This window comes from Chlamydotis macqueenii, chromosome 1, assembly GCF_036417535.1.
Source record: "Chlamydotis macqueenii isolate bChlMac1 chromosome 1, bChlMac1.mat, whole genome shotgun sequence".
NCBI lineage: Eukaryota > Metazoa > Chordata > Aves > Otidiformes > Otididae > Chlamydotis > Chlamydotis macqueenii.
Genome location: NC_141556.1, coordinates 101,306,472 through 101,323,715, shown reverse-complemented (window position 1 = coordinate 101,323,715; position 17,244 = coordinate 101,306,472). Strand labels below are relative to the sequence as shown.

At 40.8% G+C, this 17,244-nt stretch overlaps 1 protein-coding gene across 6 annotated transcripts in view; it reads left to right on the top strand.

Moving 5' to 3' along the window:
* Window positions 1–17,244, top strand: part of MPZL1 (myelin protein zero like 1) — a 33,249-nt gene that overhangs the window by 13,541 nt on the left and 2,464 nt on the right. Inside the window, exons 2-7 of one of the 6 annotated variants that reach the window (XM_086763258.1) lie at window positions 250–436; window positions 1,453–1,613; window positions 4,838–5,051; window positions 9,754–9,886; window positions 13,167–13,272; window positions 14,811–14,861. In XM_086763258.1, coding sequence (XP_086619384.1) covers window positions 4,952–5,051; window positions 9,754–9,886; window positions 13,167–13,272; window positions 14,811–14,861 — 390 coding nt within the window. In that variant the 5' untranslated portion in view covers window positions 250–436; window positions 1,453–1,613; window positions 4,838–4,951. Of the gene's footprint in view, window positions 1–249; window positions 437–481; window positions 1,614–4,837; window positions 5,052–9,753; window positions 9,887–11,454; window positions 11,529–13,166; window positions 13,273–14,810; window positions 14,862–17,244 lie in introns of those variants that run through there. The other 5 variants (XM_086763232.1, XM_086763216.1, XM_010118237.2 and 2 more) reach the window with 5 other exon arrangements.

The following is a 17,244-nucleotide window of genomic DNA, read 5'->3' as shown; positions in this document are numbered from 1 at the left end:
TAATTTTAAGCTCCAATAAAATAACCTGATTTATGGCAAATCTACACTTTAGGATGGTTGTATCACTTGAAAGAAGCTTGCTGTCTGACTTTTGAAGGCTGCTGAGCTGGTAGCTGTGACTGACTAAAAGCATAAACCCTGCTATTTAAGAACTAATGTAGGTGGATTTTTCTTGTTTTGCTTGTGGTTTTTTTTTTTTTTTTTTTTTTTTTTTTTTTAACTGTCTTTGACTGGAATATTTCTCTACAGTTTGCCTACTTCAAAAGCTAGTTTATTCAGAGTTGAGAAATAAATCGACTAAGATACTGAAGAAGCAGGAAGGCTTGCTTTCTTCTTCTAACAAGGGAGGAAAACTGAATTGAAGATATTGTAGCCCAGAAACATAGAATCATGTGATCAGAAGCAGATTACTAGTACCATCGCTATGCTGAAAACCGTGAGTTTTTATTAAACCATCAAAACTTATATTTGAGTTACCAAGGGCACATGTCACATGTGCACCCACCTGCAGTGATTTTACAAGATTTTTGCTTTCACATGAATACAACACAAATGCTGAAAGACTTTTTTTTGTGATATCACAAGATCACATTTGTTTCTTAACATAAACTTGAATGAATATATAGATGTATCTTTGCTTAAATCTGGATAGGGATAGCATCTTTGCAGTCTAAAAGGTGCCGGATAAATAATATGTTCAACAGGTTTTCCAAATCGTGCTGAATTTCGCTTACTCTAAGAAAGCTACCAGAACAAGCACAATATTAACCTTGATTACTTCGAATCTGGGGAGTAGTTGTGGTCTGCTTGCTGTTTTGGCCATGCACAAACCTCATGGCAGAAAAAAATTAAACTACTCTCATGCTTCTAAACTATTACTAAGTGATTATGAGGTCTTGCACATGAAGACCTTGAAGCATAATAGAGAGCAGAAGCATATGACATAGGTGTGAGCCAGAGAGTTTTACTCTTCAGCTTTCTGAAGGTGAGCTTTTTTCCCTACCTGCAGCTGAGAAAAATGGGAGATAGGAAGCAAGATGTGAACCAGAGAGGAAACTCAGTAGTAGCTGGTCTAATATGTTAGTTCCTCTGATGGGTCTTATTTATTACAATGTCTGCTGGCAGCTAGTAGGAAAGAGTTTTAAACTCATCCTTTGCACCACAGAATTGACTTCCACAAACTCTTGTAGAGGAAACATCTGTGGATGGAGAACATCCTGTAACAGATAATACAAGGAAAGAGAAGTGAACTGGCCTGCTCTATACTTGTTTGTATTGCAGGTATGATGCAATGTCTGTGCACACACTGAAAGTAGGAATTGTTGATGTCTCTTCTCTTTTCCCCTTACAAGCAATGTGATATGAACAGTTACCACTTCAGCTTCCTAATTCTTGAAACAGCACTGATGCCTCTTGTTTTCCTTCTTTCTTCTCTTTACCTTTCCCATACAGTCAAAGTATCAGCAGTAGAGGTCAACACACCGGAGGAGATATTTGTGGAGAATGGGACAGACGCAAAGCTTCCGTGCACATTTACATCTGTGGAAGTGATCAGCAGCGCAGCATCTGTTTCTTGGAGTTTTCAACCAGAGGGAGCTGCAACTCGTATCTCAGTAAGGAATGCTGTAGGGGAACAAACCTGGGAGGGGAGGCTGTGACAAGCGTGCAGAGGTCTTCTAGTTCGTTCTGAGGAGCAGGCAGATATGGATTGGAGCCTCCTTCCCTGTGTCTTGTCTCTGTCACTGTGATTTTAGGGGGGCTTTTTTGGAGTTGTTTGAAGGTATTGCCATATGCTACGTCTCTGCAAAGACTGAAGTGTACAACGGCTCTAAAATACACTAGTACTTTGTTAGTCAGAGGAGGGAAGTGTTGGTGTGGTAGCAGTGTGTATGAAATAGATGAACATCTAGGAGTCTTTTCCCAAGTTGTATATCGTCTTGCACTTGAAATGAGCTGTGGAGCTGTGCACTGGGTTATAGTAGTCACAGAATTTGGATTACCACTATTAGTGTTACACAGTGTGTTGTGCATGTTGCTTATTTTCTGCTTGTGTACTGTATAGCCTTTATTTGAAAGGGTTTCATATAAGACCAGTCTCCCTAGTTTCAGAACAGAATTGAATTTCTCAAATCACTAAGCAGTTACATCCTCATACTTTAGTTATCTGACAAGTAAAAAAATCAGACTAGTAAGCAACTTAGGCTGATAGTAATTGCCATCTCTCATTTCTTGTATGTTGAGCCCAAGTGTGCTCAGATCCTTTGGGTGTGAACCTTCCAAGACGTGGCTTTGGTGGGTTGTTAGCCATCTTCCTCTGTTGCGTAAGCTGTGCTTATCTGAGTCTGAGCTCTTGGACACTTCCCTCTTATTCCTTGCCCTGAGTGAGAATTTGGAGGAAGCAGAACAAGAGACTCTGAGGCAGCAGGGAAGATGTGGAAAGAGCAGGTTGCTCAGCCTATTAGTGTTTGTCTCTTTCCCTCTCCTGCAGACATGATCATTTAAACTCGAGGAGCCCTTCAATACTCAGAACAGACATGATCCAAAACAGTGTATGAGCATCTTGCTCAATATACATAGCTCTGAAGGATCAGCTTCTTGAACTCTCAGGAACTAAATATTTAGTTTTGAAAAGGGAGCTCTGCTCTTTGGGAAGGAAGTAGGGCTTATTTCCTGACGATGTTGAACAGGATGGGTGAAAAGAAGTCATCTGTTTGTATGTTTTCTGCTCCCCATAGGAATAGCCACCAAATATCCTGTTTTGCACTTCCCTTTCGGCTTTACTGTCCAAACCTCTTACTGTAGAAATATGACTTCAGGACATCACACTTTTTTTTTTTTTTTTGGAAATCAAGTCAATTTAGACATTTTATGTGGTTGTAGTTATCAGCACAACTCGGAGAAAAGCAAATTATCTCTGAGCAGAAGTGACCCAGCATGATCTGATATTAATTCTCTGTTTCTTTTGAGGGGCTGGGTGAGGTATAGAGGGAATATTTTTTTCTTTAATTTTTTTTTTTTTTATGAACCCAAGTCATGTCAGTTACATGAGTTGATGAGCATTAATTTGAAAGATCAGTCTCATGATCAGCTTATGTCTGAGCTAAGACCGTGTTTCTCCTGAAGAGGATGGTCTTGTCCCTCTCTACAACCAGCACTGGCAGTCTTGTGGCCATGTGGTGAGGCTGACTTGACTGAAAGCTGCTCCTGCTTGTCCCCTTCCCCTTCCAGTTGCCCAGTTGTAGAGACATCTCTGTGTGAATGAAATGTCTGATGACAGTGGAGTTGCACAATCGACTTAAACCAGTCTAAACCCATCAACTTTAGGTTTTAAAAGAAGTCTCATGTTAAATCACTTAATCATAGGCATGGAGCAGCTTGACTCACTTAGCTTGTGTTTCAGGATGTATTTCTCCTCTTGAAGGTGAGGACATCTAGAGAGCCGAGGAATCTGCCTCATGCCTTGTAGATTTCCAATCAGATGACTCCCCCCATGCACAGGGGTGTGGTAATGCAGTGCCTCTGTGCTAAAGGTTATAATCCATCTGTGAATGCTGTGGACTGATGCAGATTTCCTCCGAAATGTTGGCTGATGATTGTGTGCTAGCAGACTTCCTACCAGATGAGACAGTTTGTTGGATTTATGCTAGCCTGTAGACAACAAATAAATGTCAGATTGACTGTGGCACAGCAGATGGTCATGTGCATGTAGCTGATCTGGATAAGATTTGTGCTGCCAGGTGATCAGGCCTGATATTCAGAGTGTGGATCTGATAAAGAGGATGTTGGAATGGCAAGTGTTAGATCAAGGGTAGGAACCGGAAGAGATGGGAGATGACTTGAATAGAAAGAGGACTGGCTTGTAGCCAGTCTGTCCTGTGGCAGAGAGACTTCTTTGTGAAAAAGACTGTAGAAAGAGGAGGCTGGAATATTGTTCTCAAATTTCTTTAACCATATTCTGGAGAATAAACTGAAGAGAGTTCATGTTGATTCATGGTCGTCAGAATGTGAAATTAAGAGTGAATGTGCTCCTGCAATATAGTCTTGATCCCTCTCTTAGGGTTATGGCCAGTGTTCAGACGTCCCATATGTTGAAAGCAGAATTGTCCTGTAGAGGTCTATGCACTTCTACTGCTGTGAATTCCAAATTTGGTCAGGTATAGCAGGGAAATATGCAGTTTCTCCTCAGACTGTACTGAGCAGGTTAATTCTTCAAGGATTTTTGGTCATGTCTAGGGAGTGCAGGGCCAATGTGCAACTTAGTCACCTAAAAACTGGGAAACAGTTATATTTAGTCACTGTGAAGGTTTCTGGAAAACAGGTAAATTCTAAATTGCTCATGGGATTTTTGGAGGAGTGGAGGGAAGAAGGGTATTGCATGTTAATTTAGCTGTGCTGTGGTTGCAAATAACACACAGCAAAATGTGAGATAGAAAACTTGGTATCCTTTTTCTACTAGAATAGAGAAGGCTTCCTGTGCCTGAAAGACAGATGGCTGTGATCCAGAACTATTCTATCATTTAATTGTTCTTAGGTTATGATCCTTTTTCTCCTTCTTCCTTGTCTGTGAAACCTTGTGTCCCCAAAACCAGGAAAAAAAACCCCAAACAATCCAAAACCAACAGAAAACTGAAACTTGCAGTCTCATTGAGGTATAAGCCATAGCATAGTTATGTGATCAAGCCAGACTAAAGTCGTGAGGCAGGAGTCACAAAAATCTCAAATACTAGCTGTGCACAATACAGTGGGTTCTGGGAGAATACTGTAATAGCAAGAGAAGCATGGTAGCTCTGTTATCTCTAATTGGATTGTTCTTATATCCTCTTTTCCTTGACTACAGTTTTTCTATTACTTTAATGGAAAGCCATACCCTGGAAAGGACATACCATTTAAAGACAGAATCACTTGGGCTGGAGATCTTAACAAGAAAGATGCTTCTATCAGTATATCAAACATGCAGTTCCGGGACAACGGCACTTACATTTGCGATGTCAAGAACCCACCTGACATTGTTGTCAAACCAGGAGAAATCAGAGTTAGAGTTGTGGAGAAAGGTATTCACCTTACATGTTTGGTTTTTTTTTTCTTTCCTTTTTGGTTTTTCCCCCCACCTTCTGTGTGTATATCACTTTTCCTGGGGATGGGTGAGTAGCCTGGAGGGAAAAACGTATCTTTTAAATTCTATTTTTCCAGGTCCTAATAATTGAACTGATATTCTGTCAGCTGTTTAAAAAAAAAAAAGAATATAATACACTTTTCCTCTAAACTCACTGATTCCTATCCTTTTAACAAGTATTAGCAAAACCTGATGGAAGCCTTGATGAAAACTCATCTTCTCGTTTCAAAGTCCTATGAATTTTTTTTTCCTGTATTATGCTACATCAAGAGTTAGGATGACTTGAAATCTGGGAGAGAAAAATGGCAGACTCTTCTTTTTGGAACCCATTCAGTGTATATACTGGAAAACAAAACTAATAATCTGGCCCGAGCACATACTGCAGACAGTGAAATGCTGCTGTCTTCCATGCAAAGGTGTTTGTGTTGGATTTGCATTCAGTCTCTTTTACTCGGATGTTTTTACAGTATCCAGGGTGATCCTTATAAACTGCAAGGGCTGGCTACCTGCAATCATTTAAGGCTTCTGGTTAGCATTTGGTAACAATGATCACAGTTCAAGAGCATTTATATTCTGTATGTAAATTTGTCTCTTTATTTCTCTTGGCCACTGAAACATTTGATTGTTCTAGCTAAGCTGGAGGTCAGCCAAAGTGTGACTGTTCCTACAATGAAATGGTTCTTACGGTGATCAGATTTCCAAATATATATTTAATAATGACAATAATAAATAAATTTTGAGTTCATAAATGACAGTGCTGATACAGCTATTCAATTAGATTTTAATATGTTAGGTAGGGTACCTATGTGTATGCTCTAATTGGAATGATGCCGCTGTTATGACAGGTGAGTACACGTGCTCATGAAGTCATTCCATGTGCTTCTGTAGGCAAGGTCTGTATCTAACTTTGAGTGGTTTGAGTTGAATGGGACCTTTGGAGGTCCCCACCATCACTTAGAACTTTCTGCTTTTCAGAAGTTTAAAGTCTATATAAAATAGAGTAATTTTATTTTCCTACAGTGTGTTAATAGTTTCTATGAAGAAGCAGTAAAGCAACTGCGGGTTTGGCAGTCAGGCTGTCTTGGCAAAGCCTCTTCAGATTTTAACCCAGGTTAAGCAAATGAAGATTGACTCCAGTACACTAATGCAGCTGTTATTTTTCAACAGGCTTGCATGCTGACTTCCTCAGAGGTGGAGCATCTGGACAAGAGAATCTCACTGCTTCTAAAGAGAACCCTGTATTTGACATAATTTTTGTCATTGGAAAAATGCTGCAACAATTGTTTTAAAATTCTTAGGGACACCTTGAAAACAGATTTTCAAGCTATAGCTGTAATACTGTCTTGCTTTATGACTTTACCTGGAAGTACTGCTCTTGTTGTAGGTTGTAATTCTTTCTGAACTGAGCTGGAGAAATTTTTCAATTGAAATAAGTACATGTTGACTTCTGTGCATGGTTTTTTGTTGAGTGTGTGGTTTGGTTTTTTCTTTTTTTTTTTTTTTTTTTTCCCCTGTCTATACATTTAATTGTTCTGAATCATGTGTCTGGTGTGGTAAACTGTTCAAAGCCACATACATACTTTACACATTTAAATGATCTCATAGATGCTTAGTTAGCCTTAGATTTTGGATTAAACATTTAATAAGTTCAGCTGTTTAAAATTGCCAAGCCAAGCTAACTACAGATTTTCACTGCAGTATCTACATAGTGTTTGCACAGACACCTCCATCAATTATGTTGGAAGAATCCTGCTGATGAGGATGAGAAGTAAGACACTTCTTTCACTAGTGCATCTGAATCTGGAAAGGACTACTGTTCAAAGCCTAAATGACAAAAATTTATAGGGAATTCCAAGTCCTTACATTAGGCTACCCCTACTTGTAATAGCAAGCTACTTAACACTGTGTTCAAGACAGCTTATGTTATCTGGAGGTAGCCCATCTTTGAGCTGAACTCTCATGGGGGAAAAAAACTAGAATTGTCCTGTGAAAATCTTTGTACTTAGCAGCAATGGAAAACTTCTGTTTCCTACCTAGTGCATAAAACTGGTACTAACACACTTTCAGCAAAAATGGAAGTTGCTTTGTAGTACGGTGGTATTTAGCAAAAAGCGTTCTTTGAAAGGCTGGATTTTTGGTTTGTATTAAGGTATTATCTTAAATGTTAGCTTTCAGAGTTGGTGTTTGGTTATGTAGCTAGGACTGTATGTTACAATGAAGTCACTGGCTGCTCTGCAAGTACTTATGAGGAATTCATGTAACTCTGGAATGCTGAAAAATACAAGACTTCGGGGAGACATTCTTCAGCTGGACTATGCAGTAAAATTGTGTGAGCTTTTCTATCGTCTGTTGGAGCATGTTCTGAGAGGCAATAAAGCCAGACTGATTTCACGTGCAAACAGTTGCATTTTTTTTAATATGGTCTTAAAAACCTCTGTCAACATAACTGCCATCATTTACTCAAATTCAACCTACCAAAAAACCCCATCTCAGTCAAAGAAATTACAAAAGTATCAGACTGGATGGGGCCAGATTTTGTGTTATAGTGCAGAGTGCCTGCTGAAAGAGTAGTTTTGGGTTGCAGCTTACTTTCTTGCTCTGAAAAAAGTGTGTGTGGTTTTCTTCTTGTGTACTAGGCAACAGGTGGTCTACTAACAGAAATGCATGTGTGTTTCGTTGCTTTTACAGACAGTTATTCCTGCATTTGGAAAGGTGAAAAAGCACAGAAACTAGGGAATGCCTACTTCTTCAATACTTAAAAGTAAATTTGTTGGTCTTTGCATGGGGCTCAAACACGATTTCAGTCTTCTGCGCCTGAAAAGTATTACTATTTGTAGGACTGTCTTCCTTAACAGATGGATCTCTGGGCTGCAAGAAAGGTTCTGGAAGGAAGGGATGTCTTCCTCTTAATGGTGGCACTCGTGTCCTCATCTTTAATTTCTTAGTAAGACTCTGAATTTACATCTTGTTATGAGTTGGCATCTAACGCTGGAGAGCGGGGGAACTTGCTGATGTGATATTCAGTCAAATCATGGTTTGGTCAGTGAAACAGCTAGAGATCAGGTAGCCCTTCTCCTCAAAGTCAGTGAACTCAAAATGAACACTGCTAAGTGTAAGCTCTGTTTTCCTAGTATGATGCGGCTGCTTGAGAGTACTGTGTTGTGCTGCTCCCTTCTAGATAAGTGTGTCAAAATGAGCTTGGTCTACATACTGCAGACATGCTGGAAATGCTTTGTATAAACATCGTTTGTCATCCTTGCTGGAACAAGTCCAGCGAAGGCTGAGTAAGTTGATTAAGAGACTGGACCACCTTTCATATGAGGAGAAGCTGAGAGAGCTGGTGTTGTCTAGCCTCCAAAAGAGAAGATAATGTGTTGTCTAGCCTGCAAAAGAGAAGAAAAACTCAGGGAGGTCCTCTCTCTAGTTATTTATGTACATTGATAGGATCTAAAGAAGACTGAGCCAGGCTCTTTAGTGATGTCTAGTGCCAGGACAAGAGACCATGTCTGTAAACTGAAAGACAGGAAATTCTATCTGAATGTAAAACCCCACATTTTTACTGTGGTTGAGCACTGGAATAGGTTGCTCAAAGAGGTTATGGAGTCTCCCATCCTTGGACATAGTCAAAAGCCAACTGGACATAGTATTGAGCAGGCTTTGCTAGCTGACCCTGCTTGAGCAGAGGGGTTGGACTAGGCAATCTCAAGATGTCCCTTCCAACCTCAATGATTCTGTGATGATCAGATGCAGCTTTGTGAGAGAGATTTTTCTGGATAAGATGTTTTACCTGTTGAATCTTATGCTGATTCACTTGTATTTGGTGCAAGTGTAGCATGGAGTCTTGTAAGAAACTTTCTGGTCTAACATGAAACATGATGCAGGGGGAGGGACTTAGTTTCTTACTGACAAAAGCTATAATGGTAATCTGTGTATTCTTTGTCTTACAAGTCTTTTGTACTCATTCTCTGATTGGCTTTTATTTCTGGCTACTCTTTCTTGGCCTCTCCCCCCTCTCCTCACATTGGGGAAAATGTGAGTAAAGCAATACTGTGTTCCTATAAGCATATTTCCAAAATCATGCAATGATCTTGATTTAAGAAGGGAAAGAATGATTATACGAAAACATATAGAGATCTGTTTTGAGACACCAGGATCGTGTATAAACACTCTTAAGCGTGATCAGGGGAGTAACTAGGCTGTCTGCTGCATGCTGCCTGGAGAACACCCAGCCTTCAGCGCTCTTAGTTGGTTAGCAATGCACTGCATTCAAATCTGCTGTCACGTGTGCCTGTGTTTTCCTGTTGACCTTGCTGGAATTGCCAGATAAATGTAACTTTTTTTTTTTAACCTGCAGATACAAAATGGGACAGGGTTATCCTCATCGTCACTTGTGTTCTCTAACATCTAAAATTATTGATTCAATATAAATTCTCTTCTGAAGGACAATGCCATTTAAGAACACCTTGGTGTGTGCTCTGTTTGTATGTTATTCTACCACTTAGGCAGCCTGTTATAATTCCTGGATATTCCATTCATGCCTCCTGTTCTAAACAAATCCAAGGTCAAGAGCATTTGTGGTTTGCACTTCTGATAATCAGGGAATGCAGAAGAGTTGAATATTTTCTCCCTTCTCTCCCCAGACAGCCTGCCTGCGTTCCCCATTGCCATGGTGGCAGGGATAGTCATCGGTACGGTTACAGGTCTCTCACCGCTCATCTCTATTGTCGTGTGTCTTGTCATCAGAAAGAACAACTCTAAAAAACGATACTCTGGGTAAGAGATCTCCCTCCTCACCTGTGGATAATGTGAGGAACAGTAGCAGGATCAGAGGGGAGGGCTTAGAAGGGGGGTAGGAGTTGTTTCAGCCAAGTCTTGGCAACCATGATTAGAGATAGGGTATGGCCATGTGGAAGACTGGTCATCTGCATGTAATGATTATCTTTGTATTGTGCTTCAGAAGGCCTAATGGCCGTGAATTGCACCTTAAAATCACTAAACGTTGGAGTTGATCCCCAGCCACAAGCATATATACCCTAAGAACATTTAATCCAAGATCCCCTCGCTGTGATCTGTTCCCCTTCCCTTCCTTCACTCTAGCCCTGCTTCCTCTACCACCCCCAACCCCCAAAGGAAAAGTGCCACACATGCACTTTTGAGGAATGCTTTGTGTTGAGACTATGACTGGATTTTTCAGTTACCAATGTCTGGCTCATGAGCCTGGAGTGTATTTGCCAAAACCCCATTCATCACCACACTTAAGGAGAGGGTAGCCACTCTGCATCCATTCCCATTCACTGTCTGTTTTTGTTAACTGTTACCATCCCTGCAAGGTTTTTAGTCTTAAGAGGGTAACTCCAAAGCACAGATCTCTGAGTGGGCATACGAAAAAACAAGAACTAACAAAGGCAGACTTGAGCTGTGGTGATGGAGCTTGGTGCTGGTGGGGGAGGTGCTTCCTATTTTCTCCTAAGTACCTGGTAATTTGCTTCTGTAAGAAAGAATGAAAATTATGTATGTAGTCTTAGGAACAAACCCCAAACCTATAACTTTCTTCTGTTCTTTCCTCCACAAATATTCCTGCTTCTTGCAGGATCTTTGAGTTGCCTGTGGGATAAAAGAAAACAACTCCAAAAATAAACTTGTGGGGATTTCTAAATTAAACTTTGCACTGTCCTTTTGCCAGTTGGAGAGCTTAGAGAAAGTGAGTTGGCTATTGCCCTGTGGTAAGGCTAAATACAGCAAAGGTGGCTGTGTGTGCTCAAAATTGTGTGGAAAGCCTGGTTTTCCCTTTATGCATGTGTCCTTCCCCTGAGAACTCAAAAGAAGCCTGCAGTGTCATGCACCAGTGGTGTGCGTGAGGTAGTCTGCTTGCCTTGCTTCCTGGTGACCTGCTCTGCAGTGTCTTCCTGCTGAAGGACACGTGCTGGTGCTGAGCCTGGAGCAGTACTTCACGCACTGTAATTTCTTGTAGTAGATTTAACTACTCTCTTGGGAAAGTAACCTCTGGAGTTGAAATACTGCTTTTACTGACCATGCCATCTCTGCATGACATCTAAAGAGAAATCAAGTGTACTGTCACCCCCTCCAAACTTACGGACTGTCTTCTACATGATGCTAACCCAGTGTGTGGTGGTGGTGGTGGTGAGATGTACTTACTCTTAGATAACCATTCTGCCTTGAACTGGGGTGGCCTGGGGCACTGTGCGGCATCTGGAACCCCTGCATGGCCACAGTCTCCGTTCATGCTCTGACTCCGGTGTTTTGTTTTTGTTTTGTTTTGTTTTTTTCTTTCTGCCTTGGTGTGCTGGGATCGGATGCTGCTTACCTTCCTCTCCTTACAGAGATCCTGATATAGACGCCAGATTGGGAATGTAACAGGGCTGGGTCTTCTCTTCCAGTCCCACTAGACACCATGGTAACTAATCAAGTTGGTGATTGCTGTTAATACTTGTGTGTATGTGTACACATTTTCTCTTCCTTTGCTGACTAACCAGCTAGCTCTCTACTAACATAACTCCACTGTAATTTGTGCTGCAATCTGTTGGCAAAGGGATAATGCATTTCACTGGGTGCTTGGGTTTCATTGTCTTACGTCTAACTGGGGTAGGATTGCTTATCCCAAGTGGTGTCCCTCCATCTCTTCCAACAGTGAACTTGCCAGTGCATTGACTAATGCACAGGTAATTCAGAGCCCTTTCTGTCAAAATGAAAGTGAATTCCCTATAAGTGTTCCTCTGGCTCAGACAGCTCAGATGTTTGAAAACTTGTGGTCATCTAAGTGCATTAGTTGCTTGAACCTGAATTATCAATTTTAGATAGTGTAGATCTAAGAAATTTCGTGAATAAAGCAAATGGTTCATGACTACATCATTTTGGTAACAGAAGGGCTGCTTTGTTTCTGTTTGAGACAGTCCCCCTCCCCTCCCTTTTTTTTTTTTTTCTTCTTATTGTTGCATGTGTGAGGAGCTAAGTCTTCTATGGTTAGACCAAAGGATAAAAAAAATGATTGCCATGTGAGGAGGTGGTCTACTTAGTGTCACTGTCCTTGTTTGTTTGTTTCTGTACATGCTTTGTACACTGTCTGTCTACAAAGATGGTGGGAAAAAGTTGCCCAGTGCTTAGAGGGTTGTGGTAGCAAAGGGAACTCCTGTGTCTGCTGTCAAGGAGGTGGCTAGTTTTCTTTCCTGGGTGCTTGGGTACGAGGAGGAAGTCCTAGCATTTATAGACCCATTACTGCATTGCCCAGAAGCTACTAACGTTAAGTTTAAGGGCATTTGCTCGTATACTTACCTCTGTGGTATTCATTTCTCTGTCTGTCACAGGCTTCTTTTCATTTCAGTCCTGCTTTAAGCAGATGAAAAGAAGAAACAGAGTGAAATCTAGCAACTTCATTTTAGGGGTGTTCTTACCACAAGACAGTTTTCTTATTTGAAAAACAAGGTTTGCCAAATTAGATATTCAAGTAACTATACCAGGACACATAGCTTACATGTCATGTGTGACTCTTAATGTAATTGCTCCAGAGACAACTGTCTTTTGTGAGTGGGCAGAATTATTTTGGGATCATAGCCTGAGCAAAAGCAAGGGAACTAATGCGGAGTTTGGTAGGAAGAACCCTTCTGGTATGGAGAGCTGGTGGCTCTTGTAAGTGTTCACTTTAACTGTAGCACTGGTATAACACTTGCCTCAGTGTCTGGGATTATTTAGCTTAGATAGTTAGAAGACAATTGCTGTTTACCACTGTTAACTGGGTCTGAAGTCTGGTTTTAGACAGGTTGGGTTGAATGCAAATGTCTAGGGAAAAGGGGTTTTGGAGGAGCTGCTCCTCTCCTATGTTAACAGTAGTTCCTTCATGTTGCTTGCCAGTGAGGAAGGATAGAGGAATGTCTGGGGAGAGATGGAGAATTATATGTGTTTGTTTCAGAATCCATTATGTTCATTTTTACTTTGGCAAAATCTGCCACATTCATCTTGCCATCACTCGTTTTTTGTTTTTGTTTTCTTTGTGCCTCTTGAACATTGTCGTGCAAACTCTGCTCTGCCACCTCGTCAGCTGCAGTACATCTGAGAGCTTGATGTCACCGGTTAAGCAGGCTCCACAGAAGTCGCCCTCCGACACAGAGGGTCTGGTAAACACCATGCCCGCCAGATTGCACCAGGTAAACTGCTTCCTGCTTCTTCCCAAAGCAGGATTCTCCCAGAATGTCGGGGAGATGGTATAGACAAGATAAGGGCAGGGTGGGACACATGAATTAGGTGCTGTCAAGGTGATGAGGGCTGGGGGGTCAAAGTGTCTGCTCTGAAGAAGGGATGGGCAATAAGCTGGGACTGGTAAACTCTTCCTTAGAAGGCTTAGACCAATTGAAAGAATAGCATCTTGGTATTAGTTGAGATGGAGTTTTATGCCCTTTTTGTACTAATGTGTAAAAAAAATGGCAGTAAAGTGCGAGGCTGAGAGCCTGGCAAGGATGGGGAGTGGGCAGTGTGTAGCTGTTTAATGCAGAGACAACACTATCTGCTAGATGTGTCATCACCCCTAAAGCTGCCTAATTTGTTCTAGAATTGTAATGGGGAGGAATTTTACTTACTCTCTCATTGCTGTGAAGATGCACGTTCTGGGGCATGTACTTCTTTCACAAGGAAGTGAGCCAGCGCAGTGCAAACACTGACCAGTGATGATCAGTTTGAAGATGACTCTTGCTGCTGAGAGCTCTCCTTTGCTGAGCCACCAAACTTCTGTGGGCTTGAAATTCCCATGCTTTGTCTTGTGCTTGCTCCTGTTGGCAAAGTTCTGCTGACTTTCAAGGAAGAAGGTGGCGCTTATCCAGACTTAACATCCCATGGGATATTAGTCAGAGGGGAGAAAGCATAAGTCAGACAGGCATTCTATGCAAAATATGATTACCTGTTAACAGTGTACAGGATTTAATTATTTGTAAGCTATTTCTTACCTCTTGATCTGTGTATTCCCAGCAGTTTTCCTGTGGAGGTACAGATTCTCAGTGAGTTTAAGTCTGAAATGAACTTTTTCTTAATTAGCCACCATTAGCAAGCATAGTAGTATGTGAGTAGTGTGTGAACTGATGGGTTTCTAAATCAGAGTTAATACCTGTTTTCTTAATTTCTCCTGACAAAATAATGTTAATGCATTAAAACTACAGGACAAAAAAATACAGTGCTAACAGTGAGCTGGATGCAGTCAAAGTCCCTACTGTGTTGGGCTCCCAGACTGATTTGGAAATGCATCTTGTTCTTGGCAGCTGCAGTATTTCCATAGTTTTAGCACACAGGCCCAGAAAGCTACCTACTGAGTTCAGAGACAGTTGTTCTCTGAACATAAAGGCAATATACTCAAGTTATAATATTTTTAAATAGGTCATATTTTGACTGGAGTGGGTCTAGTAGCAGTAGGCTGCCTGTAAGGCCTAGATAAATCTTGTCTTTTCTAGTTCATGGAATGGCCTTCTAGAAAGGGTTATTAACACTCCTGCCTCCCCTCCCAGTTTTGCTGAGTTTTGCTGTTCTGCACTTAACATCTTGAAAGCAAAAATACTTTCATCTTCTCTGTAACGTTTTGTTGTGAAAAGTCCCATGTCCCCAGTGTTCTAGGTCTCAGTGTACTGGAAGGAACATGTCAGAATAAATCTAAACTTTGTAAAGATTAACTCAAAATCAATGTGCTTTTGCCCTTTTGTAGTCACTCCAGTCTGCTTATTCCTTGACAGAGTCCTCCAGGGTCTTCCCAAAGGTAAGTTTAGCCTAAAGGAAAACCCAAAGTGTGAACATTCCTGACCTCAAAGAAAAAATACAGCAAATTGCTTTAGTTTTGTTTAGTTTTAGATTGGTTTTTAGTTTTTAAATCTCTTTTGTTGGTCAAAGAGAGCTTTGTCTGGGTTTTCTTTTTGTGGCAAATATTTGTAGCAGCAAGTGTTCCTTTACCTTCTGTTAAGCATTGCCCCATCTTTACAGAACAGCAGACATATTTACTTTTCTTTAAAAAGATCCACAATAAAATCAGAGTAGATCAGATTTTGAACAGATGGTTTAAATCAGTAGCAAAACTAAATTACGATTGATTACACTTATATTTTTAACTTCTAGACACTGGGTTTTTTGTTTTTTAAAGGGTGATATCAACATAGGTGATATCAGTTAGCATATTTGAAATCTAGCATCACATATAAGTAAAACCTGATATTTCTTGATAATCAAGAAATTAGTTGTAGTATTCAAGCATTTGAGGTGTTGTGTAGCTGAAATGCTGATATTCAGATTCCTAGCAGTTCCCAAAAGCTGTTGCAGGCTGCTTGCTGATTCAGGCACACTTTTCTGTCTTGGATTGCCTGGCAGTTTTAGACCAGTGGTTCACACAGTCAGTGCTGTGGTCAAACAGTAAAGGCCTGTGGACTTTCTTGTAGGCTTTTACTTGGTGTGTAAGAAGTGAATTGAGTGCTTTGTGCTTCACTGGTGAAGAACAACTATGAATACAATACTTGCCTCTGCAAGTTAAAAACAGTAATAGAGGTGTTCACTCTTGAAGAGTGGCATTTAAATTAAATTTATTAAATGAAGTTTATTAATTTTGTTGTTTACCTATCAGTTTAAGAATCAGAGATGAAGTATTTGTCCACATCGCTTCTCAGCTGAAAATGCACTTGAGCCTGCACTCCCTTTGTGTTTTGGGTGCAAGTTTATCAAGTGTGGAGCTGGCTTTCTGGTGTGCCCCAGAGTGCTGAAAGTATGTGTATCTGATTCTGTGAATATTCAGTTTGTTGAATCAACTCCGCTTGTTTTCACTATGTCTTCTGTCTCAGCAGGTATATTCTGTCCTGTTAAATTTGTATGTGGTGTTTCTTCTCCCTGCCACCATTCTATGGTGACTTGTATTCTACTATGACTGTTATTTGGATGAGTGAGAAAAGCATTTCCAGTGAAGGCAAGAAGTGTATGTTTCCCACATGGATGTCCTTGTTTGGCTCCTTTGCAGCAGGCAAACTGGAAGGCAGATGTGCATTGTCCCAAGATATGCTAACTCCAAGGTGGCTGTAATTTGTATTTGTGCTTTGCAAGTAGCTGAGTATTAATTTCTAGGCAGGCTGAAGGACCACTGATCTTAAAGTGTAACTTCCATAGAAGGGCATTTCTGATGTACAGAACAGTATGGTATAGAGATCCCAAGCAGGTAGGTCTGTCAGTGTAGACGTGGGAAGCACTAAAGCTACATTAACGTAAGTGCAGGTCTCTGGCTTTGCTCTTTCTGGTTTAAGACATACCTGAAAAGGCTATGTTTGAGCTCTGTTCCAGGCTTTAACTTGGCCCCAGGACTCTAGGAAGGAGCAGTTCATGGTGCCAGGAATCTTGATTTGAGTTTCAGATAAATTTCCTGGAGCTGGAATCTGTGGTAGTTGCAACATCTTTCAGAATCTAAAAAATTTGAAAATACTGTAGACCACTGTTAGATCGTGATGGTCTAAGTTTGTAATTAATTTTTTCTTTGCTGGAAGTTGCAATTCATGACTCTTCTGACAAACCCTTAGCAAGGTATCAGTACACCTGCTACTCTTTTCCCTTCAGTTCTGAGTGGAAAAATCGCAAGGCTTAGGGAAATGAATGCTGGGTTTTGTATGGGAGTGCTAGTCCGTCTTCCGGTTCTGAAGAGTCAGGCTGAGCTTATTTCTGTTTAGGTGAAAGTTCTGAATTGTTTAGACTTTTTTGAAGCTTTTACTTGTGGAAGAAGAGACACTACAAGGATTCGGATTACTAGAGGTATCAAATACGGGGAAAAATAATGGTTCTGGTGCTGATTATAATCAGCTAGAAAGTTGGTTGGCAGCAAATCAGATAGATGGAGCAGTAGAAGTCCTTGGTCCTCTCGGTGTTAGCTAATCTACCGCTTGTTTAGGTGATAGTGAACACACTGAGACAATGATAGCTTGATTTGGATCAGATGATCATACCAGTCAATCTCTCCACCTTTGCCTAACACGCTGGTTGCAGCAGAATAACTATATTTAAGCTGGCATAAAATTAGAATAGTGATAACTGATCTAGAGTGAACTCCTGTGGTGGAAAGTTGACCCATCAGAATTACTTGAACAAAACCTGAAATGTCGTAATGGGTACTTTATGCA